Source organism: Phasianus colchicus, chromosome 6 (genome assembly GCF_987193195.1).
Source record: "Phasianus colchicus chromosome 6, bPhaCol1.hap1.1, whole genome shotgun sequence".
NCBI classification, from domain to species: Eukaryota; Metazoa; Chordata; class Aves; order Galliformes; family Phasianidae; genus Phasianus; species Phasianus colchicus.
In genome coordinates this window covers 23,109,774-23,134,291 of record NC_143441.1, presented here as the reverse complement: position 1 = coordinate 23,134,291, position 24,518 = coordinate 23,109,774, and the positions used below count along the sequence as shown (strand labels likewise).

The 24,518-nt window shown below is 41.6% G+C and overlaps 1 protein-coding gene across 2 annotated transcripts; it reads right to left on the bottom strand.

Moving 5' to 3' along the window:
* Nucleotides 1–1,522: 1,522 nt before the first annotated feature.
* Nucleotides 1,523–22,301, bottom strand: CDCA7L (cell division cycle associated 7 like). Of its 2 annotated transcripts, none has more exons than XM_031590085.2 (9): nucleotides 22,221–22,301; nucleotides 11,479–11,619; nucleotides 10,687–11,046; nucleotides 9,775–9,849; nucleotides 8,168–8,353; nucleotides 6,747–6,878; nucleotides 5,751–5,900; nucleotides 3,490–3,626; nucleotides 1,523–2,855 (listed from the first exon to the last, which is right to left on the bottom strand). In XM_031590085.2, the coding sequence occupies exons 3-9, from the start codon at nucleotides 11,041–11,043 to the stop codon at nucleotides 2,825–2,827; spliced, it is 1,068 nt and encodes a 355-aa protein (XP_031445945.1). In that variant the 5' UTR covers nucleotides 11,044–11,046; nucleotides 11,479–11,619; nucleotides 22,221–22,301; the 3' UTR covers nucleotides 1,523–2,824. The 2 variants fall into 2 exon arrangements, with proteins under 2 accessions (XP_031445945.1, XP_031445944.1); XM_031590084.2 differs by lacking the exon at nucleotides 22,221–22,301 and adding an exon at nucleotides 21,810–21,927.
* Between the last annotated feature and the right edge of the window lie 2,217 nt (nucleotides 22,302–24,518).

Genomic DNA, 24,518 nt, shown 5'->3' with positions numbered 1-24,518 from the left:
TCAAAGAGACTAAAGAAGACTGGTCTTCCCAAAGAAAGGAACCTACATTATCAGGCTTTTCATGAAAGATAAGAAATAAATTTAAATTGCTTGACCTCAATAAGATATTACAGGGACTGCGGGTCCCTTATTTAAGTAGGTAAGTTCCACCAGGAGCTGGACTCAAGTGCTGTGGTCCTATAAAAGGTGCAAAGAAAGTTTAGGAATGATAGTGGATTGCTTTGGTCTGCTGTGACTACACATTTCATACCAGACCGATGTTATTCACTATCTATATTGCTTGCATTTACACTATTGTAAACTGAGACTAAATGTGGTTGACCTTGTAGAAAAGCAGCAGTTCTGAACTAGAACTTTAAATTTCAGTCTCTGATATTGATCACCTACATATTTACTGCTGTTCTTACCAGATATGTTGGATGATCATTATCTGTGCTATCTTGGATGTGGTTTTAGATTTTGAAGATTTTTCTGAAAAAGCTAATCGCAAAATCATCCTTTTTTTCTTCTCTCTGGGCACAAAGTTATCACTCAGCTAAGCTGATCTAACCAACTCTTTTTTGTTTGCCAGAGGCAATACATACTTGTTGAGGAAACATGACAAAAAACAAGGAAATTCTTGAGAATCCCTGAATTAGCACAAGGTACAATGGTGCACCCAGATGTGATACATTTGTGCAATAAGTATATTTTTCACCTGTCTCCAAGGAGTCAATTAGTGCAGTAGATGTAACATGGCTCAAAATATCCCTGAATGGAAACTACGTTCACCATTTCTTAATTTACAGAAGATACATAAACACTGTACCTTGCACTTTTGGAATTGTATTTTCTTGGCAGTGAAGTGTCTAGTTTAGGAAGGACAATTAAGGCCTACAGTCAAAAGGTGATTTTAGTTTTAACCTGGAAAGGTTGCCAACTAAGTTACAGCTAATTATAAGAAAGGCATATGACTCCAACAGGCACTCAGGGAAACGTAACCATTACTCACACTCTTCACTAGACTGGAATAAAATCAAATCACAACAACTCTTTTGAAAGAGAATTACTGCTCCAGGAAGTAAGCCAAGGTGAGGGTCTGGAGTGATGACAAGCATGTAGTTCAACTACTGCTTTTAAAAAGATAACCTGAATTTTTCAGAGGATATTTTAAAAATACTCAAGAAGCAATGCTACTAATCCTCCTGTTCTTATCAGTTACAGTTTCTTTGTGTTGTCATTAGCAAACATAAGCTTTCCTTCAAGTCCACTATAAGCAACAATTTCTATGCAGGTTTGTGTTAGAAGATCACAATAAGCAGCTGTTTAAAGATCAATACTTCTGGCCTAGCACTACAGAACACCACTTCAACTATTTGCCTATGTTTATTGCAGGTGCTAGGTGAGACATCCAGCTGGGGTCCACAGCTGAGGAACTGACTCCAACAATGCCAGTCATTTTCATAAATGTTATTACAGTATAGCAGAGGAAAAAGGATGCTTATGAATAACCAGTTCATAAAACCAAAATCAGAGGGCCAGCTTACTTTTGGACTTTTAATCTGAAAAGCAAACAGAAGACTACAAAATGGCAGGTATAGCTTTTCTCTTGGCTGTTTAGTACTAACCTTTCAACAGTAAGTGCTGCTCTCTGATTCTACTTCACAGTTAAAGTAAAAGGAGATAAGTAACTTCAGACAAAACAGCAGATCTGCCTTACAGAAAAGCATTCCTAAGTATAACAGTAAGGGTATTATATGTTATTTACTCATCCTTCAGTGTTGTGTTCATGTGCTTTTCCATATATTTATTAGTGCTGTAATTCCTTCATTACACTGATTATGGGAAAGTAAATGGGAAACATCACACTGGCTGATTGCAGTTTGACTCATAAAAATCTTCTCCTCGATTATTCTTTATTATTTCTACATAAAATGAAATACATATCTTACATGAATTTGAACATAATCATACAACAATACAAAAGCGTTGCTTGAAGTTCTTTGAAAGCTTAGTTGTGTGTATGAAAATAGATCAAACTATGGCCTGTATTTCAAAAAAACCCTCAACTCCATTGTTTAAACCAGTTAATTAGTAACAATATCTATAAGGTGGCTGGATCAGGCAGCAAGTATATCACACACAACTGCTACTAAGCAATTCATTTTCTTTAATGGGATGTGATGTTTTTTGTTCTTTTCTCTATTTTGTTTTTTTTTTAAATTATTATTTTTTATTTTTACAAAACACTTCCACTTTCATGTTTCAGTGGTTAATTGCACTTCGGATTCAAAAAAATAAAATTTTCATCCTCCCACTGGCAGGTTTATATCAGCTTTGGCTGGAATATAATGGCATGCAGATGGAAGAACACGTTCAGAAAGCAAAGGTTGGAAAATTCGATCTTTATGGTCAAATTGAAACAAGCATTTCTTGAGGTATTGTATACTTGTTGGATTTTGATTGTTCGTAAACAGAGTATGCTTTACAGGTAGTTGTTAAACTCTCTTTTTGAAACTTCGCACAATTGCATAAGTAAAAATATTGCTCAAATTACTAAAGTTCTCCATCATGCAGTTGTATAGACCTGTTAGAAATTAACCACTCTAAGGTTGAAGAGTGCCATTCCACTTAATGTATAGGTCTGTGCATGTAGATTTCTCTACCAAAACATTTTCCTGAGAGATGTTTTGCATAAGACCACATTAATTAAAAAATTCCACACATTGAAATGTATATACTAAATTCTAAAATTCTATCTTATATAAAACACAGTAATAAACTTTTAAAGTCAAAACTTGTCAACATATTAAACAGTTGCAGGCACACCTTGAGTTCAGTGCTCTCAATTGCCTTCCACCAGTTGTTTTTGTAAACTAGAAGACATAAGAAAACAATGTTAGTGCATTTTAGGAAACTCAGATTCCTCAAGAACATATCATTTCCATTTCTGAAGATGATAGTTTCCAAAACAACAACTCTATTTGCTAGAAGCAACTCATACTGATTTTAAAACAGGGAAAAGCAAATCAGTTGTTTATGCAGGGCCTATGTCTCACTTCAACAAAACTGATCTCAGCCTATGAAAATTCAGAGGAGATTTTTTTTGAAAGAAAGAGGATCTATCCCTGGCAGAAGTCAAGTACTAAAGGGCTTCAGCATTTCTAGAAGGCCAACTAGCACAAGAAGCTGCAACTTGGTTTAAAGCCCAGAAATTGAACAATTGTTATTAAAGCAAAATTACCCATGCTTAAGAAGTCTCCATTGAGAATACAAAATAAAGAAATACACTGCAGTTATTTGCTGTCTCAGAGACCAATTTTCATACTAAATTTAAGGTCACACAGTAATAAGGATTTGTAAAGCTATTTTGAAATGGCAAAGTCCAAAAGTGAAGAGACATTCGTGCCCACTAGCACTATAATGAAGACCTTTTAAAAATGCTCAACTCAAGCTTAGGCAGCAGTGTTGGAGACCTGAGCTGAAAGGACCACTGGGCACAACCCTCACCTTTCCAGGTATTCTTTCACGTTGTCATAGCCATAGAACTTGGCCAAATGGATGAGCATTCCTGTGGCACAGCGACCATCACGCTTGCGGCAGTAACTGCAGTTACACACACCGCGACAAGGAGGACAGATCCAGTCCTGCAAGGAAGAATGGGGGTGTCATTAAAGACCAGCTGTAGGTAGGGTTATACTATCCTTTGCACAGGAGTATGGCTTCCTTTTTGCCTTGTTATTCAGGGTAATCAACAAGTCAGCCAAACTTGTTACACTTACCACATACTGCAGGATTAAAATAAGATCATTAGTACTCTGTTGGTTTCAATAGGTCTTAGTCTGCAAGTTCAAGCTCTCTGGCTGACTTACTCATTATTAATTCAAAACAGATAAAAAGCACCTGTAATATTGCCTATCACTCTTGGGGTTTTGGATACTATGACCTTGGATGCACCTTTGAGAGACTGGGCATGATGATGTTAGATGGAACCAGAAGGGGCAGCAAGCTGGGTAAACCAATTAGCAGAACTTTAAGCTAGATTCAATGGGGAAAGAGTACGTACTTTTAAGTGGCAGAGAAGAGCCAGCAAACACTGTCATTATGTATAAGCAGCAGCAAAAAAACCTCAGATTTGCCCCAGAGAAATGTGGGAAAGCTCCTCCAAGAAGGTAACACAGCCAACTGCCCAGCTGAAGTGGCTCTACAGCAATGCACACAGCACATGGAATAAGCAGGAAGAGATGGAAACTATGGTGCAATTATAAAATTACAAACTAATTGCTACCAGGGAAACATGGTGGGATTTATCACAAAACTGGAATACCATGATTGAAGGCTACATGCATTTTAGAACGGATAGACACTGCAAGAGGGCTGAGGGACTTGCCCTCTATGTGAAGAAGTGGACAGACTAAAGAGCTGCCTCTGAGAAACAGTCCTGGGTTAAAATTAGGGATCAGACCAAGAAAGGACATCTGGTGGCTACAGTCTACTTACAGGACACCTGATCAAGGGGAGCCTGTGGATGAGCTACAAGCTTCCTGCTTCAGCTACAAGAATCACAGAATCATTAGGATTGAAAGAGACCTTTGGAGATCACATAGTCCAATCCCCCTGCTAAAGGTTTTCTAGAGCATGTTACACAGGAAAATATCCAGGCAGCTGTTGAATATCTCCGGAGAAGTAGACTCTACAACCCACTTTAGAAGCTTGTTCAGTGCTCTGTCATCCTCAAAGTTTTTTTTTTTTTTTCCTTATGTTTATATGGAACAAACTGTGCTCCAGTTTGTTCTCATTATCTCTTATTGCCACTGGTTACTGCTGAAAAGAGCCTGGCCTCATTCACTTGACTCCCACTCTTTATTTAGGGTGCATTAAGCATTGATAAGATCCCCTCTCAGTCTTCTCCAGCCTTAACGGTCCCAAGTCTCTTAAGTCTTTCTTCATACAGGAGATACTCTAGGCTCTTAAACATCTTAATGGCGCTCCACTGGAGTCTCTGTAGAACTCTCCTGTTTTTCTTGAAATGAGGAGCTCAGAACTCAGGACACACTACTCTATATGTGGCTTCACAAAGACAAAGCAGAAGAGAAGGATCACCTCTTCTTAATGCACCGCAGGATACCATTGGCCTTCTTGGCCACAAACACACACGGCTCGCTCGTGGACAACCTGTTACCCACCAGGACACCTACGTCGTTCTCTGCAGAGCTCCTTTCCAGCAGGTAAGCTAAGTACAAAAATATCGATTCTGCCAGATACCTTTATGTGCTCATGAGTCCCATTTTCTGGCTGTCGTATATGCACACTCCTTGCTCAGCATATCAGGGGAGTCAAAAGAACCAACTCTAAGACATTTAGGTACCCTCCTCCTTTTTTGTCATACTTAAATTTTTATCATCTAAAACCTTCTCTAGGTTCTAGATGATACTGAAAGTAGGCCATGTTACTGAAAGCATAAAAAGAAAGCACTTTTTGAGCTTTTCCCATAAGGGGACAGATTTCTTTTCTCAAAAACTCTCATACTTTCTCTCTCTGCTGTCTGGTAAGCAATTAGAGCTTGGAAAGCACTAGGACAGATAGGCTGTAACATAGATCCAGTATCTCCCCCTTGCACTCCAACAAAAATTAGCATCAGTCCCCATGATACTGCAGACCTTAGAGGAAAAGGCTTTAAACCTCAACATTATTACAAGCATAAATTCAGCACAGCTTAATAATAAATCGTATTATTTATACTTTGTTCCCAAACCTGAAACAATACTTACTGGATCAAGCAGTGCTGATTTCACATCTTCCCCATATCTGTTTCGAAGACATGGTCCACAAAACTGCCCCCTCACACCTCCACAGCCCTTGTTGCGACAGATGGTCTTTGTATCAATTGTCTTTTGTCGACACTGGTGGCAAGTACTGCCCTAAAAAAGTTGGAAAGAAGGAAAAATAAGCATGTGTAAAGGGCACCTTAAATGCTTAATTGGTTAACAATCCTAATACATCCACTGATAGCAAAGCACAGACTTCCAACAAAACTAAAATTCAGCAATGAACATCTTAGTAAGAACTGAAGTTTTGTCATTATTATCAATTTATGTAGTATCTCAGATGCTGGAGATTTTACAGAAACAGTGCCTGTCCTTAGCTTTAGAGTCTCAGACTACATGAAGCTCATGCTACAATTCTTATTCCCACCTCAATTTGGCAGTGAGCTTATGTATGGCATACTCAGAAAATGACTATCTCTGCTAATACAGCAATGAAGAATAAAGCACACAGTAAGATGATCCTCTAGCTTTTGATGACTATTAATAATAACTAAACCAGATAAAGGAAAGGAAGGGTTCCAAAGAGTTCCAGCAATCTAGCTGGAAACTAACCAACCCTTACAGAAATGTAGTTTCTTGAAGGCATAATGAGCAGCAAGGATCAATGGCATTTAGCTGCACAACCACAACAGCAACAATTAAAATAAATAAGAATGAAAGATAATAGGTTTTCAACTGAAGAGCCATAGCCATAACAGCTTCCATTTAATTCTATGGCATCAAAGCATTTATTTGCAGTGGCAAAAATTTGTTGGGACAGTACTAATCAGCATGAGCAAGTCCTCAGAAGACTGTCAACACTTTCAAGTCATGCTTGTGCAATACAGTAGCAAGAGCCACGCTCTCCAGAACTTCAGGAAAGCACACATTTCAGCAAGCATCAGATATGCTGTTGGAAGACCATTAACGGACACAGTACAGAAAATATTAGCCACTTACTAGAACTTTGTCATAGATTTTGTCTTTAACAGTGATTGCAATGTTGTCCAAGTCATCCTCAGTAATATCCTCTACTGGACGGTAAGATGAATACTTTGATGACCTCCTCCTTTTGCGCACGCCACAATTCCCCTGTTAAACAAACTAATCTCAACACCTTTTGTCTGGTGGCATGAAGACTGTCACCACACGTGACGACAAATTATCTCATTTATAAGGCACATGTAACTTAATGGTGTAGTCTACAGGCTCATGAATCACTGAAAGAACAGAGAGTAGATTTGAGCAACCATCCAAATCCACCGGCCTGTTTTCTCTCCCCTACTCCCCAATCATTTCTCTACTCCATTTATTATTTAATCTGTTTAATTATTTCTTCTTATGGTTACCTCCTTTTACTTCTGCTCCCACAAAGCCCATTTTTCTGCTTCTTTTCTTTGTGTTCCCTGCACACCTCTACTAATTTCATACTCTACTTCTTCCCTCACAATTATAGCCACTTGCTTTCTCCAGTCTTTGTTCATTCAGTTTCCTATTTCCTAGCATATTCTCATATTGCTTTCACCACAGACAATCTCTAATATTCCACTAAAAATCTTTACTTAAGTTTTAGGTTAGTCCAGTCTTTCATTACTATCTTGCTAGTTATGTGGAAAAGAGTCCTCTACTCACTAAATGCTCTTTTTGTTTTCCATATATTCTCTATAATCCTGAATCACGGATCATCATTATGCCCATCAGGAGATTTCAATCATGTATGTGTCTCACCTAATCCTGGGCCTTCCCCCTACCCCACGTGATACCACATCCTAAGTCAGATCTGCTTTTTCCAGAACAGAGGGATTTTCATTCCATGTTTTTTAGTGGTCAAGTTCCTGCCGTAATTGTTCATCTATGGACAGTGCTATGGGAACTGGGAATCCAGTCCCTAGTATATACAGATACAGAGCAAGTCTTTTTCATAAAGGCTACATGGTAAATAAAGTCAATACAAATGTAGATGGTTTGTTGGTGCAGGTTCCCTTCACTCTCAGTTTAATTATGCAATTCCTAACTTCCTTCTGCTATTTCCAGAGAGGAATTTTTGCTATTTTTTCCCTGAGTCTGAAGATTCAGAAGATTTGCCTTACCACTCCACTGTCTTGCCACTCAAATGCCTTATATATTTGGGTTCTAACAACTTTCGGAAAACAAACACTAGAACCTAAGTAAACTGTCTTGTTATTCTTGGGCAACACAAGTCACAACTAGAGCCCAGAAAATGGATGAAAGGCAGGAATGCCTGAAGACAATTTCTATTGCTAATCACAAATCAAAGGTTCTCATTAACTTCCTCCAAGAAGTGATGTCTACCTTAAGCATTGGCCAACAATCTATACAAATGTTTCTCTCTATGGAAAGTATCAAAGTCTGGCAAATACCATGCTCAGGCTTCTCTTCAAGAGGTTTTCTTGTTTATAGCTTTGTAAGTGTTCTGCAAATCTGACAGCCGACATAGTAAATTTTTCCAAGGCAAATTTCTCAGGTGGGCGAGCGTTTCTGGTTGGGTTCATGCGACGTGTTATCTGGCCTTCAGAAAACGTCCTCCTTGGTATTCTCTTCTGTTTCTAGAATGAGGAAAAAAAAATCTAGTTCTTGTAATTTCTAGTATTTTTCAGTTACATCTGTAGTGTTAAACACCAGAAGGATTTCAAAATGTCTGTTCCACACTAGTGCTTTTATGAATTCATTCTTCTTCCACTCCTTATCTGTTAAGCCAAACACGACAATTTCTAGCAGATAGAAAGTTTTCCCTACATGCTATACCTTTTTGCTCCTCGTAAAAGACCAGTTTTCATAGTCAGATTATATTTCAATTAACATCACAGAACTGTACCAAAACCCTATGGATGGCACATTAAGCTTAAAGCTATTTCTCACTGCTCTTCAGCAGCTGAAGGTTCAGAAGTTCCCACAACATGATCAGACCCTTAATGAATAAGCCAAAGTCCAGGTTTTCTTTCATACTGTTCATCTTAAAGGGCCATGGAAAGAACCTGAATAAATCTCCTCTTCTACATTCCAACGAATGGCAAGGATCTCTTGATATTATCAGACTTAATAATTATTAACTGAATTCATGCAACGGACTCCTGCATGGCCACCTAACATAAAAATATCTATAAAAGTGTCACTCTACTACATCTGACAGCTTGAAAAGATGAAAGAAGTTAAATCTGCTTGCCATCATATTTCCTTAGCAAGAAGTGAAAGACGCTTTACAAGAAGAGAGGTTATTAGTCAAAAAACAAGAAGAAAGGAAACTAGAACGTTCCTGATCTCTTTTCAACCCCTCAAATGAAGACACTAAGTGAAAGTAACATGCTATAGAAACATAACCATTCCTTGAATACAGAGACATGCATTTAGCCACAGCTAAATTGAAGACTTTCACAGACTTTGTAATTCTGTTTCACATTATCACTGACACACAGCAACATTTACAGGCTGGTTTCCTGAAGACATGGCTCTTCAATTTTACTTTACAATTCTTCAGTTTGTAACATGTGAAAAAACATTACAGACTACTAATCCACTTCTGGCTAAGAAAAGCTACAGTATCACTACCCTAGTTTCATGTTGAACCGGTTGAATTTTATCAGCATTAATAAGTGTGGATTTTAAAGGAAAAATCTGTAAAAGAAAAATTAGCTGGGAAATTTAAACGATCTAAACACAAAGGAAAGCAATTTTCTTAATTTGCACAAATGCAGCTAACTGCCTAGTATCTCAAAAGAATTTCTGTGACAAAAATTATAAAGTAGCATCTAATCTTGGTCTTCATAGTTCTTCATACAATTATCTTATAAAACACCATTTCCCCACAAAAACTTCAGTATTTGAACAATACCAAGAGCAAATCCATACAAAGTAACCAAAACCAAGGAAAATCCAAACAAAAGTTGGTGAAAGTGTTTTATCAAGAAGCATTTTAATCAAAAGTCTAGCATAAATATCCATCATCTCTAGCCAGTGCACAGAGCCTTACCGAAGGAGTTGAGGCAGGTGTCTTCACTGGGAATAGGTCAGGTATGGAATTCAGCTCTGCTAGTAACTGGGCAAGCTGAAAGAAACAGTAATATCATATTGAAAAGTCACTACAAACTTGCATATTTTTGACATGCATCATCCAGCCTTTGTATGCACTCTGAGACATACCTGAATGCATTAAATTTCAGCGCATGAAACATTTCAATAGCACTTAAACTGGGGCTCAAAAAAAGGGGCTCATTTATGTACGAGTGAAAAAAAAATCCCACAATTTTGCAACTTCATAGCTTCCATTAATTCTTACTGGAATATGACAGCCAATATTACATTCGATCTTGTCAAAACAGCACTGAAAAAGTGTGTCCTCAACACTAATGAAGTTTACAGTGGTAAAATTGGAATTAAAAGGAAGGGTGGAAGCAGAGGCCCACACACACCTAAGATTTGAACAAAGAGTGCCTGGAGGCTGCAACACATCCTGGAACAATGCAAAACTGGAGGAATCACAAAGGACCCAAAATCAACACACTACACTGCTGAATTTGCAGACTACTGTGAAAATTAAGAGATCTAATGGAATTTTAGACAGGGGGAAAAGCATTTGGCAATGATCAGTCTCACTTCTCCCTTATCTACATACACACTTTCAGTAGTAGCAGTAAATTATAATTAAACATCACATTCCACTGAAAAGTTACATTTATAATCCTTAGCAGTTTTGGACAGACTTTCCAACCAGTGAGTGCAGAAGACCCCACAGGTACAATGGGAAAGTAGAAACTCTATTGAATAAACAGCAAGAATGACCTGAAGGAACCCAATAGTTTTCTGACAGGTTCCAAACTTAAGTCTATAACATGGATACCTGTAACAGTGTTCACAGTACTGTTACAGTGCTCATAAGTCTTACCATGGCTTTATTTTCTTTAATATTCATAGCTCTTTTAAGCAGAGCACTGGAACTTTCTTCCTGCGTTTCTTTCATGTCTTCTTCAGATTCTGAAGCAGAGCCCTCTAGTTTGTCCCATCGCTTGCAATTTCTTTCTTTTGAAAGAGCAGTGGAGGGTTTACTGTCCTTTAAAGGTAGCTTAGGAAAAGCTTGTTCAGGCACTTTTTTCTCAGAAGACTTCCTGGTTGGAAACTGAAAGGCAACACGAAGACCAAAGCTTCTTCTTTTGGGAGATACTTTCTTCTTTGCCTCTTCCTCCTCTTCTCCCTCAGTACCCAATAAATTACCATGTTCTTCATCACTCAAGTCTGACTCCATCGCCTACGGACAGGCAGAACCATGTTATTTTTGCTGCTATGGCACACAAAATGTTATTTTTAATCACTAATTCTAGGCAGCAGTTTCACCATCTAAATGCTACAAATTCACCCAAATCAACAGGTTTTTACAAAGCTAGCAGCATTCAACTTCCTCCAACACAAACTCTGTGCATTAATGCACAGATATACAGACAAGGCTATCAGGAACAGTATTGCCTAGCAGTCAGTATACAAAGAGGGGGAGTTGTTCTCATTTCTAATATGAGATACTGCACTCAGTGAAGGTGGGGTTTTTCCCCTCTTTCAATATAATACGTATATTACGATATTCTTCAGTATGTATAATGATTATCATGGTGTGTCGCTAACACTGACTATAAGATAGAAATTTACACAGAAAAAGAAAAGGAAAAAACCATCAACATATACATACTGCCTTTACTGGAACTACTTTCTTCTTCACATCTTCCCCACTAGAAGCAAAGCCTTCAAACGCATCAGTTTCAGAATCAGTGTCTTCAGTGAAAATCTTCTGTAGCTCTTTAGTAAGGTATCTGGACTGGTATCGAATGCCCTGTAAAAATACCAGTCAGAAGCTATAAGAAACAGTCATACATAAAGTAGAAGCTAGTTAGAATGAACATGTTCAAAGGATTAATCAAGTATGAAGTAGATGATACATATTGTGAAGACACACTGCAGGCAAAGCTTGTCAAAAGAAAAAAGGTAGAAAACATTCAGAGTTTCAGCTCTGAGTTATTTTAACTTATTGAGTTGGTTTTTTTGGTCATTTTGAACACAAGACTAACTGAGCTTGGTCTCTTGGTAAAAACTTGATTACTTTGTCCTCTACTACTACCCAATAAAACTAAACCATTTTTCTTGTTTATAAATTATGAGTTTGTTGTGTTTGTCTCTTCTGGGTGCAAAAAAAAACCAACAGGCCTTAAATGTCTTAGTACTGAAAATATTAAAGAAAAAGGAAAGAAAAGCAAGCCACAAGCACAGGAAGAAAGAGTCCTCCTTTTTCACTTCACAGGAGAAAAAGAACTCTTTTCTGGGTTTGCCACAGAAGTGCTAAAGGCTCCTGGAGTTGGAGTCTGTTCCTTCTTACACTGTTACACCATTACTGAAGCAACAGATATCTACAAAAAAAAAGCACTCAGTAGTCTAAAATCCCTCCGCCTTCCAACTGCTCAACTTCCCTTTAGCAGTGCAGTTCACTTTTATTGTTCAAATGTGTTCTAGACTGACCCCAGATTTGACCCACAGACTAGGAAATGAAATGCCAGTCCATGAAAGAACAAAATCTCATTAGAACGCTTCTCAGTATACGTATATTCACATACCAAATATAGGACAAAATCTAGCACTTTTTTTTGGGCATCTTCAAACACAGTGCATTCATAAAATCAGAATTGTATTTCCATAGTTTTAATCAGAGTTAGTAGACCATTTGTCAATTCATCCTTGTGATTCCACTGAAATACTTGTTCATAGTAGGAACACACATGTTCACACCACACCTGCTTTTTCAGAGCCTACAACATTCATTTAAGTTTGTATCCCCAATTTTCCTCTGCTGTTACTTCCTCCCACTCAAGATACAAAAATGACCTTTCATATGATGCAATTGCTAAATATCTTTATTGTTCTCTTCAATTCCCTCCTATCCCTGACTTCAATTACACGCTTCTTTACATTAAGATAAAATCTGATGAAAAAGATACAATACATTCAGTGAAAATACTTACAGGGGAATAAGAGGGGGGAGATACCGCATACGCTGTTTCTTTACACTTAAACATCTCCCTCAAGTTATTATGGATAATTAGAATGAGTTTTCTGTGAGCAAAACTGCTTTACTCTTTTGTTGATAGCTGCAGTGCAGCTGCTTGAGAAAGGAACAAACACAATTGAGACGTTAAAGTGAAATTGCATTTCTCAGAGGCAAACAGAAGTTTGTATGTATTCTGTGTTTCCTTGAAATTCCACAACGAAGGATAAAAAGTGGCTGGGGGGGGGGGGGGGGGGGAGAATCTTAATTAGCCTGTTAGCCAAAGTGGCTGAAAATAATGCACCTAAAGCTATGTCATGTGAATAATGGTCTACACACAGTGAAATAAGCATCAGGGATACCTATTGCAGAAACTGCTGAAACTCATCAGAAGCACAGAGATTATGGGAGCTGGCGTGCAGAAATCTCAGAGGAAAGACAGAGACATCAGTCAATATTTATGAATGCAATTGTTCACTGACAACCAAGGGATTACCTGATGCAGGAATGTCCCACTCCACCTCTGCAAGGCAGCTGCCTCACCTCCTCCCAGCCATCACTGCATTTTTTCTGACCTCACCATTTTTGCTCTTCACACCAAACTCTTTTGGATATTTTATCTTTACTCAAGGAACCTAAATGGAAGCCTTCTGCCTCCCTGGGGCATAGGTAAGAGATGTTACTAGAAAACTCACTAACCTGCTACAGCCCTCTGATTATTATCCATTAATGAGCTTTCATCTCAGTGAAGATGAGGTAGTAAAATCCCTACGGGCATTCTGAAAGGCCTTTGGGGGGATTGGTTAAAGAATCATCACACAGGCACGGTTCTCCTTTATCCTTCTAGCAGCAGAAAACAATACTGAGAGGCTCAGGCAACCCCAATTGATCAACATATGGCTACAAGGCTGGCATCACTGGCCAAATTTTGAGCTTTATTTGGAGTTATCAACACAACATCAGGCCTACTGATGCTTGATGGGATGCACCTTTCTTAGAAGAGAAAAAGGATTTTTGTGCAGGGCTGATCAACAGAGCTTTAAACAAGATTGAAGAAGGAAAGGGATAAAAATCAGTCTCAACAGTGATAAACTACAGAATGGCACACCAAAATTTGAGGAACTAAGAGCTAGTGAGATCCTTCACTCTTCTCCACAAGATGCTAGGTATAATGAAGCACTTTTGAATGATTCTACACCAACGCAGGCAGCAAGAGAAAGAAGCAAGAGGAGCTTTACAATAGGGATGGTGAGCCACTGGATTAGGTTGCTCAGACAGCTGGTGGATGCACCATCCCTGAAGACATTCAAGGTCAGCCTGCACAGTGTTCTGAGCAACTTGATCTAGCTGTAGGTGTCCCTGTTCGTTGCAGGGGAGTTGGACTAGATGATCTTTAAAGGTCTCTTCCAACTCAAACAATTCCAGAAGGCTTGTCTCAGTCCCAAAGTATAACATCACTGGCAGAGTGAAACCTGGTATGCAGAGTTCTGTGGTTGGTATGTCATGATGGACAGCTCTAGGCCCTTTGTCAGGGACAGGAAAGGCAGTAGAGGTGGGGTGGCACTTAAGGAAGGGGCTGAGCTCACAGCTGAAAATGATGCAGTTGAGAGCCTCTAGATAAGGATTAAGGGATAAGTAAATGAAGTGTATGTCGTTGTAGGAGTCTGCTTCAGGCCACCCAGCCAGGATGACATCAATAACTTATTCTATAAGTAAGTAACAGATACCTCCAGATCAGCCATCCTTATCCTTATGAGCAAGTTTAACTTGACAGACATTAACTGGAAATATCACACAGCTGATACAAACAGATTCAGATACCTTCCAGATAACTTCCTGGTAGAGGTACGAAGGGAGCTGACCGAAACTTCAATCCTGGTTATGGGGAGAGCAGCTTCAGGCTGCTCAGAGAACTAGCTAACAAGGTTCCCAGGGAACTGCAATGAGGTTCAACAGTGCAGATCTCTTTAATATCACCTCTTAAAAGCACAGGAACAGACAATTCCAAAATGTCACAAGTCATGCAGAACTCAATTTTAGGGCCAATTCTCTTGAAAATATGAAAATAATATTTCATCAATGACTATGACACAAGACTTGAAGGTATACTAAGTTTGTGGATGACAATGAACTGGGAGGAGCTGTTGATTCCCTTAAGGAAGGGTAGAAAGGCATTGCAGAGAGACCCTGACAAATTGAAGGGCTGGGCAATCACCAACCATATGAAGTTTAACAAGAGCAAGCACTGAATTCTGCACCTGGAATGGGGCATCCCCAGCTACTCGTACAAAGTGGGTGACAACAGACTGGGGAGCAGCCCCATGGAAAGGGATCAGGGGATTCCGGTGAGAGTCTGCAGTGCCAGCTGTACATTCTGAACACATCTCACTTGGAGCAGGGAATACTGTGGGATTCCTAGAAGCACGTGATAACAGTACTTAGCTCTTACACAACACTTTCTATCATAGGATTTTAAAATCCTTTGCAGCAGAGATCATTATCACAACCACCTCCTCACACACTGAGAAACCAAAGCAGAATGAAGTAAAGTAAGGTGCCTGCAGTCACCAAGCAGGCAGAGAAGCACAGGATCCCACACAAGGCTCTACAACCACTTCTTCATTAATCATTCTTAACACCCAGTATGAAGCCACAAATGTAACAGCAAACCACCTTCTGGCTGTTTCAAGCTAACAGAACACCCACTGAGCAGCAAGATTACAAAGCAACTCAGAGCTCAGCATATTTCACTTCTTAAGACACTATATATCTCCATAGTGTAGACTGCAGTTCTACTTCCAAACAGCTTCCGCATTTTGTACAAATCTCTCCTGACAGTATTTGCTCAGAAATAGTACATACATCAGCAAGTCTCATTCTGTTTGTTCCCTTTGCTAGCACTAGTCATATTCCTTGTCTTCAGCAATGTTTAACATGATGGGCTTCAAAACAAAACAGACTGTACTCTCAGTAAAAACTCTCTTACAGAACATCAGGCCATATCTATCAGGTATTTAAGCTCCTAAAAGATTGAAAACTGAATCTTCTGGCAGCCAAGACAGCATATCAGTCATTCCTTGTGAACTCAGCAGGTTCTTCCAGACACCAAACAAGAGAAAGCAAAATATCAAATGATCAGGATTATCCATGCTATTTCAACCACTAAGACAGCGAAGAACTAACAAATCTCAGAGACAGCTTCTCTGGGCCAGTACCACTACAACAGCAATTTCAGTCCAGAAACAGTAACAGAGAGATATTAATGTCTGGAACACGTACTTTGAAATCTGCAAGGATACTCACAAAACCAGTCTACTCCCACATATTTCCACTTGTCCTATTTATCCAGAGCAATGACCCTAGGATGCTCATATTCTTTCCTATTTTCTACACTTGCCTATTTCATTTGGGATCTCCTTCCAGTGAAACCCATTTTCTTTCTAATATTATGAAGCACTTTTTAAAAGCTATCCTCAAAACTTGGAAAGAATAGGAAGTTTATCTAAATTTGGTTTTTGTTTTTTTTTTTAATATGACAACTTCAGATTCCTGGTTTTGCTGGGAGTTATGGTTCATGCAGCCTGGACACAGGTTCAGAGTACAACTGCACCAGGAGAGCACATCTGGGCCACAGTAATCCATTCCTACCCTGGATTCAGAGAGATTGTGGATGCCCCGTCCCTGGAGGCTTTCAAGGCCAGGCTGGATGTGGCTCTGGGCAGCCTGGTCTGGTGGTTGGTGACCCTGCACATAGCCGAGGTGTTGAAACTAGATGATCATTGTGGTCCTCTTCAACCCAAGCCATTCTACGATTCTATGATTCAGGAGGGGGGAAAAAAAAAAAAAAGGCATCAAAACTACTGTAGCTGTCTTCAGACAACAATATCTGTCTGGAAGCATCATCTTGGAACCCCAGAAAATCTTCAGGGTCACTGAGGGCATTTAAACAACCAGTTACTTCTTTGGGTATCTGTTTCCAATTCAAAACAAGACAGAAGATATGAATCAGACATGCCAACTTAAGAGAAAAACTCAAACTGGCAGCAGCACAACTTATTTTTACATTCCTATTCAAGTGCAAACATACATTACAAAATGTGCCATGCATAGCAAAACTGCATCTCATTTAACTAAACTCCAGAAAATTTGGTGCAGGCTGTTTTAATCCCTAAATACAGACTTCAGATTTCGGACTGATGTAACACACAGACTGTTTAACTTCACAACAGTGCTTCTCAGACATAAATACATGCACATGCCCACACCTTGCAAGTGCTGAGGTGCGGCCTTTACCTGTAGTGAAACCCATCACTACTCCTGAGCTTTTGTTGCTCTGTGAGAAGAGAACCAAGGATCGTGCATTCAGATACAATGAAATGCTGAACAAGTATAGGAAAACCTTACCATTTTACCTGGTAACAGCACTTTAGCCATCACTTAGATAATTCCAAAAATAAAACCAATGCAACTCCTGTTCTTTTTTCATTACTTCTCTGGAGTTTTTTTCTGAGATACTTGGTAAGAAAGGGAAAATGCAGACTAATCAAGAATGCTTGTTTGCTAGAAGCTCCAGACTTAGCCACCAAGAAGCACTGCCAAAGGCACTTCCCGAGGTGATTAAATTCACCATGTAAGAGTTCAACAAGTTCGGCCCAAGCATCAAAAGAAACTTGTATCACCAGAGCTGAACATTTCCTACCATCAAGTACTTCATTGACCATTTCAGGTAAGCCTCTCTTCGTCACAGGTTACTAAGGAAGCCTTGAGCCAGCTCCCACCTAGGCTATGTTAGGATTTGGTGCGTGGAAGGACAGAGTGAGAAGGCACAACCTTAAAAAATGAGGCAGAGGGCATTTTGCACTCACTAACATCTTACTCCTTCTTCCACTGAGTTTCAGAATGCAGTTTTCACACACACCATTACCAGTCTGCCACTCACAGAAGTGCTTGAGGAGGCATGTCCAAATTGCTAACCAATACCCAAACATTCATCTCCTACAACCCCAGGGCAAGGTCTGCTTCTTATGCACACTACTTTTGATTAAAACAAGCCTTTCTGTTGTTCGCAGTGCACGACAGCCACTGCTCTGGGTAGATCTCAGAACACAAGTGAGATAAGCAGCCAGCTGGCAAGGATGAGTTCCTTGCCCATGAACTTGTACACTGTTCATGAGAGCATGTCCAAGTGAACTCTTAAGCTGAGCAGCCTGCACTTGCCCACTGTCACAGACATCCACAGTTGCTCATGAAGCACCCCATATAATGATTTGGTTGGGTTTGGGATTTTTTCATGCCAAAATAATCACTCCAAAAGCAGATTAGATCATTCTCCAGAAGAAACGCTGCTGACAAAATTCTAGTTAGAAGAGCAAGCAGTATCTTGACCATACCTTTGCTCTCTGAAATAAACACAGTTTGGGCATACATGGGCTTAATTTCACTCTTACTCAGCTTTTCTAGAATAGATGTAGACTTCAAAATGGATTTACTATTGTTTGTGCAAGAGCAGAACTCATCTCTAAACAAGTGACCCTTGCAGGCACGTAACAGCACAATGCAATGCACTGCCGCAGAAGTCACACTGTCTGTATTTGAATTCTCTTGATTATTTCCTCACCCCCATCTCTTAAAGCAAGCTGCCAGAATTTAGTTCCATTGCTATGACGGAATTCACACAATACAGCACAGCCTTAAAAATGAAGCACTGTGCATTTTAATGGCAAAACACACAAGGAGCTGTGAGCTTCTTGTTATAAATTGCTTCCAGGAGACACAACATTCTTGTGCTAATGTACAACTGAATTAGCCACTCCTGCAATTACTGTGTGCTTAAATCCTTCTTCATCTATTACTTCTGCATCTGCACCAGAGAAGCCCTTATGGAGGCACAATTATCAATTATCAACAAAGGGAAAAAAAAAATTGAAAAAGTTTATCTTTATGCATTCTCAAATACTGAGGTACTGATTTAAATAGCTTACTGCAGAACTTCAACAGTTTTTTGGCGTGTTGCTCTCTGCAGTCTGTCAATGAAGAAACCTATTAAGTCATCAGTGAGCCCTCGTTTTTACCTAATGGCTTAGGTTAATGGCAGAGTACCCAGTACACATAAAATGGACTTACTCCAGGAGTTTAAAAACTTACTGAATTAAGGCTTGCATCCCTACAGAACCATGTCCCTACGCAAAGTCAGTAACTCGATCAGCACAAATCTGATATCAAACAGCTCCTATAAGTAATGGGGATGTGAATTAAAGAGTATTTCTGCTCCTTAACATTGGTGCAGGTTTCAGGTGTAATTTCTAATTCACTGCGGAAAAGCAGTGCCTCCAAACAGGCCTTTATTAACCTTAAAGTCCAGACTGCAGGTTTGCTCACCCACAACAGACCAAAGCAAGGGCAGAAATTCATCTACACACACTTCTGCACCTTCCTTTTGACGAAACTACAAGTCCAGGTTATGGCCAACATAAGCAAACACGTATCAAAGATGAGCTAGCTCTGGAAACTTCTGCCACGATGAGTTCTCCATTATTTCTTGTCCTCAAAGACACTTGCTTCGTTATTATTAACTTTCAACTAAAGCACATTCAGAAACTGATTCATAATCAGCATCCAAGCCTATCATTTTAACTTTGCCAACAAAGTGTCATATACCAAAAAAAGAAAATACATACATGCCTAAACAAAGATGTTAAAATACTACTCTACTCCAAGCACTTGAAGGATGCAGGCACTTTAAGACAGAATTTATTTGCTACTAAACCTCAAAAAAAAAAAAAAAAGACAGGAAGACTCAGAGGTGATGAACAATTCAAGCTCACTCAGAGAAAATATTTCAACATGAAAAAGCCCACAGGTTCAGAGCAAATGGAAGTCCGCTATAATGTTGCAGATTTTAGAAATACTGTCTTTTACAGATAACAGTTACAGAAAGTACTGAAATTCAACTGAAAGCTGAAGTTAATATACAGAAGAAGTATCATCCTTGATAAGAAATGTTATGTCTATTGAGTTCAGTTATTTTAGCACATAAAATACCATAACTCCTTTCAAGTACCCACAAAGCACTTCTCAAAAGCAGGCTACTACCCGCGACCAACAGCATGCTATCCAACTATTTCCAGAATTACCACACCTCGTACGTTTTTACTTAGCAGGAGATGAAAGTTCATACTATTCCCATCCCTCACATTCCCCTTCTCCAGATCTGAAGAAAGATAGCAAGTGCATGCAGAATACCCTTGAATCAGGCAGCTTGCCACGAGAGGTACTACTGGGAACTGAGAGCACATAGTTCATTTGTGACAGAGCTGTCACCAGAGGCAAAGCACGAGGAAGGAAAACAAGGCTGAGAGGGATATTAGATCTGCTGCTGGCACTCCACACACAACTGATGGAAAGAAAGGCACCCAAGGTCTCCCACAGTCCCAAGCTTTCTGTAACTGCTGTCCCCACAAATTCCTCCTGTGTTAGGAAAAAAGAAGAAGAAAAGCCTGAGGCAAGACGTTTTACTTTTCACATCAACAGCAAGAATTCTGATGTGTCCATTTGAAAGTCAACCATACTGATTCCAAAAGCAGATGTAACTTTGCATTCTGCAAGGCAACCAGCCAGGTTTGCCCAGCCAGGTTAAAAGGAGAACATGCCTGCATGCACACTTTGATTTCTGGTGGATACCTGTATGCCACTGTCTGCCCTGTAACAGGTTTAAATATTAGTTTTAGTCCTACACTTGCACATTCTTCTGTAACAACAAAGGATTAGGAGAGCATCCTGGGTGAGAGAGCAGAGAGCGATCTTTGCTTCTACCAGGCAGAAAAAACAAACAAACAAACCAAAACAAAAAACAACAACAAAAAAATAACCAATTAATTGGGCTGTTTTCCTGTTTGAAGCAGATGGCTAAATTCAGTAATGCTCAAGCTTTGTTTATTCATTTTAGTCAAACTGAAGTAATCCCAGTTTAATATCAAATGAATGTTAACAGAGTCTAAACATGTGCAAACTCGCACCTCCATTTCCTGCTGGAAAACCTCAATTTGCTCTGAGCTGAGCACACAGCCCCAGAAATGCCACCCAAGGGATGAGGTGCTGCATCTCCAAATAACAACTGAAGAGAGAAGCACTTCAAGTCTGATAATTACCACCAGCATCACTAGAATGGAGGGCTCCAGCCAGAATGCTCTTGAGTGCCAAACCAAACCCCAAAGCTATTTACAAAAGCTTCATCTTCCTACTGGAACCATAATGGCAAAAAGCATTGTACAGGAGCTTCATTTTAAACATTATGCAAAAGCAATAAAAAGTCCTGCAGGAGAATCACACAGTCAAAAGGACTGCGAACACCATCTGATCAGCCTGAGGTAAGGGAAAACAATCCTTGCCCCAGCGAGGTATCAGAAGATGACGGAGGGAGCAGATGATCTCTGCAGCTACAGGGAACCTGGGTGCGCAGCATGTCTCTCCTCATGTCTGGGCTGCCAGGCCCAAGGCCCTGTGGGTGTTCCATCCATCAGCGCCCCTGTAACCAGCTCCAGGAACCAAAGCTGCTGCGCCAAAACCTTTCCAATCAGCCTCTGGGACAGGGAACAGATCCAACAGCACATCACAACTCAACACAATGCAGTACTACTGACTTGGCAACTGCTTACCACAGGGGCATGCATTTACTCACAGCTGTACTAACTGAGCAGCCTCCATAGGCCACATCGCCTCAGAGACAGGGAAACCTTGACCGCTACCTCTTGGCTCCAACAGAGCAAACCCTCAGCTCAGTATGCCACAAGGAGCGGGAACTACGGAAGGCCACAGGCCTTGCTGTGTCAGAAACGAGCTCCCATGAGAACCACGAGCACGCAGACAGACTTCGCAGCACCACGCGAGCAGCCCGAGGCCCCCTACGCGCTGGGGGGACCTGAGCTGCACAGCAGCCTCACGCACACAGCTGGCAGGGACCAGAGCTCGCCTCGGGGCGCTGATCACACCTGCGACCATCCCGCTGCCTCCAACAAGCACCCACTGCATTCACGTGGTTCAGCCGCGCGTTTGCAGCACCGCGGCAGGCACTCGCTTCCAGACTAAAAAGGGCAGAATTAGATAGACAGACGCTCCTTACGGCTCTGCCCCTCGTCGCACAAAGGGGACGCTACAAGGCAGCCCACAGCCACACCGCCGCCCCCGCGCCCAACGCGGCGCGGTTCAACCGCGACACCGGGCCGCCCCGTGGGAGGAGCCGGGCAGGGCGCGGGGGGCGCCGCGCCACGTGGAGGGGCCGCGCTTCACGGCCGTTTTGGCGTAGGGCGGCAGGCGCCCCTCCGGCCCCGCGGACAAAGGCCGCCGCCGAGGCGGGAAGCACCCTTCCCCGCCCGCCCATCGCGGCCTGCGAGGGCTCTCACCTTGCCGCGGGTCGCCGCTGCCCGCGTCACCGGGCCCGCCGCCGCCGCCGCCGCCGCCGCTCGCCCCCGCCTCACCGGGCCCACCGCCGCCCGCCTCACCGGGCCCGCCGCCGCTCGCCCCCGGCCGGCCGGCCGGCCCCGCCGCCGCCGGCCGCGCCGCGCCATCGCTGCAGGAGCCCGCCGCGGGGAGCGGAGCGGAGGAGGAGGAGGAGGGGAGGGAGGAGCGCGGGGGGCACCGCCGCCGGCAGCGCGAGCAGCGGGAGGCGGACGGGCGGCGGCGGGGAGGAGCCGGCCCGCGGCGGCGGGAAAGGCGGGGGTGGGCCCGGCGCGGGGGGGAGGGAGGTGCTGGGCCGGGGCCGTCCTCTCCGCCCTGCTGCGGCGGGGGTGTGTCTGCGAGCGAGGGGAGGGGTAGGGGGGGATGTGCGCTCCGGTTTCGCCGAGTGAAACGCGGGCGTCGGGGCTCGTGGGCGCTTGCGGAGGCGGTGACCTGCCGGGAACGGCCTAGCCTGGCTCCGCGCCTCCTCAGGATTTAGGCGGTGACGTGGTACAGGTGTGAAGTGAGAGCCTTAACCCAAAAAGCACGACGGACGTGATGTGACTTCAAAACGTTTTGTGTGAGCGTAGAGTCGTAGTATACCCCGCGTTGGAAATGATGACCCATAAGGGTCATCGACTCCTGGATCCACGCAGGACCACCCAAAACGTCAGACTAGAAGCAGTCCCAAGCTTCCTAAGTCAAGCACTCATAACTTGTAGTTGTTATACAAGTGATCTGTAAAGCTTGTAGAAACAGTAATGCTAGAAAAGACCTCTACAATCATCCAATCCGACCACCAGCCCATCCGCACCGTGCCCACTGACCGCATCCCTCAGTGCCACGCCCACACGGTTCTTGAACACCTGCAGGGACGATGACCCCACCACCTCCCTGGGCAGCCTGTGCCACTGCAGCACCGCTCTTTCTGAGAAGATATTTCTCCTAATGTCCAACCTGAAAAGATGAAACCACTGTGAGGCAGAGCTATTTTCTTCCAACAGCAAGTCAGCAGTTCAAATGCCAAATGTCCCAAAGGGTGGCATATAATCAAGTCAGAAACTGGCCCGCAGTCTAGCTGAAATAAACCCATGATAAGTGCCTTCAGAGGTTTGCACTGATAAAACCAAATCATATGAACCAACTGTACTCCCCATAACTTCCCTTCCAACCCAGTGAGGAATTACCACACTAAAAATTGGTCATTTTGATTATTTTAATACTATCTGAACATCAAAGAATTACGTTAAACATGCTTTAATTTGGGGCACAGCTTCAAAATACATTGTGCAGTTTGTCACTATCATGCGTTTCCAATCCTGATAGGGGATTTTAAATACTGTACTGTAAATCCTGACTTACAGTAAAAGTCAGATAAAAATCATTTTCTTGCGGGAAAGTGAAGGACAGATGAGAAACCATCTTTTTCTACCTTACTCTCAACAGTCAAATAAGTGGAGGAAATGCTCCTCTGTGCAATATAGTATCTGATCCTCAGAACAACCCACACGGATAGATTCCCAAGGTGGACTTCCATTGAAGTACCTCCAAGCTTTTATATTCCAGCCGAGGGGAGAGTATTTGTTAGCAATGAATGTGAATAAAGTAGTTACAAGCACACAAAGACCTGTTAGCCAAAGCAGGCCATTTAAATGCTGGTATGCATTGCAATATCCACTACAGAGGCACCTGCAGTTGTCACTCAGACTGCAGAAATAAGGAGCTTTGTGGATAAGGTGGGGAGGAGTGGGTTCAGTAGCAGAAGAAAAGCGGGAATTATGTATAACATCTGCAAAACTGAAATGCAGACTTTTTAAAATATGAAAGAATAAAAATCTCTCGTGCAATACGGAGCTCACACATTCCCAGAAGATGTGTTTTATGTATTTGGTTGCTGACCCTGAATTCAGTTCTGACGCTTGTCCCCAACAGTCTACATTATGAAGCACTTCATTTGTTAAAAGCTGTCAAGATGCTACCTTGGATTGTGAACAGCAGATTTGAAATGATTGTGTTGACTGTCCTGTGCTAAATTAGAGTGAATAAAATTGTGTTCTGTTACAATAGAGATGTGCAGCTATTATGCTGTTACAAATACATTATGAATCACCTGGTAAGATCTTCTGCTATTTTATGCAATTTGTTTCTTTGTTTCTCTTTTTCTGTTAACTTTCCACTTTGTTTTATACTTGCACAACCACTCACAGCATTTTCCAGCCCTTTATGCCATCTAGTGCTCTTTATTTTCTTCTTTTAGAAGTGGG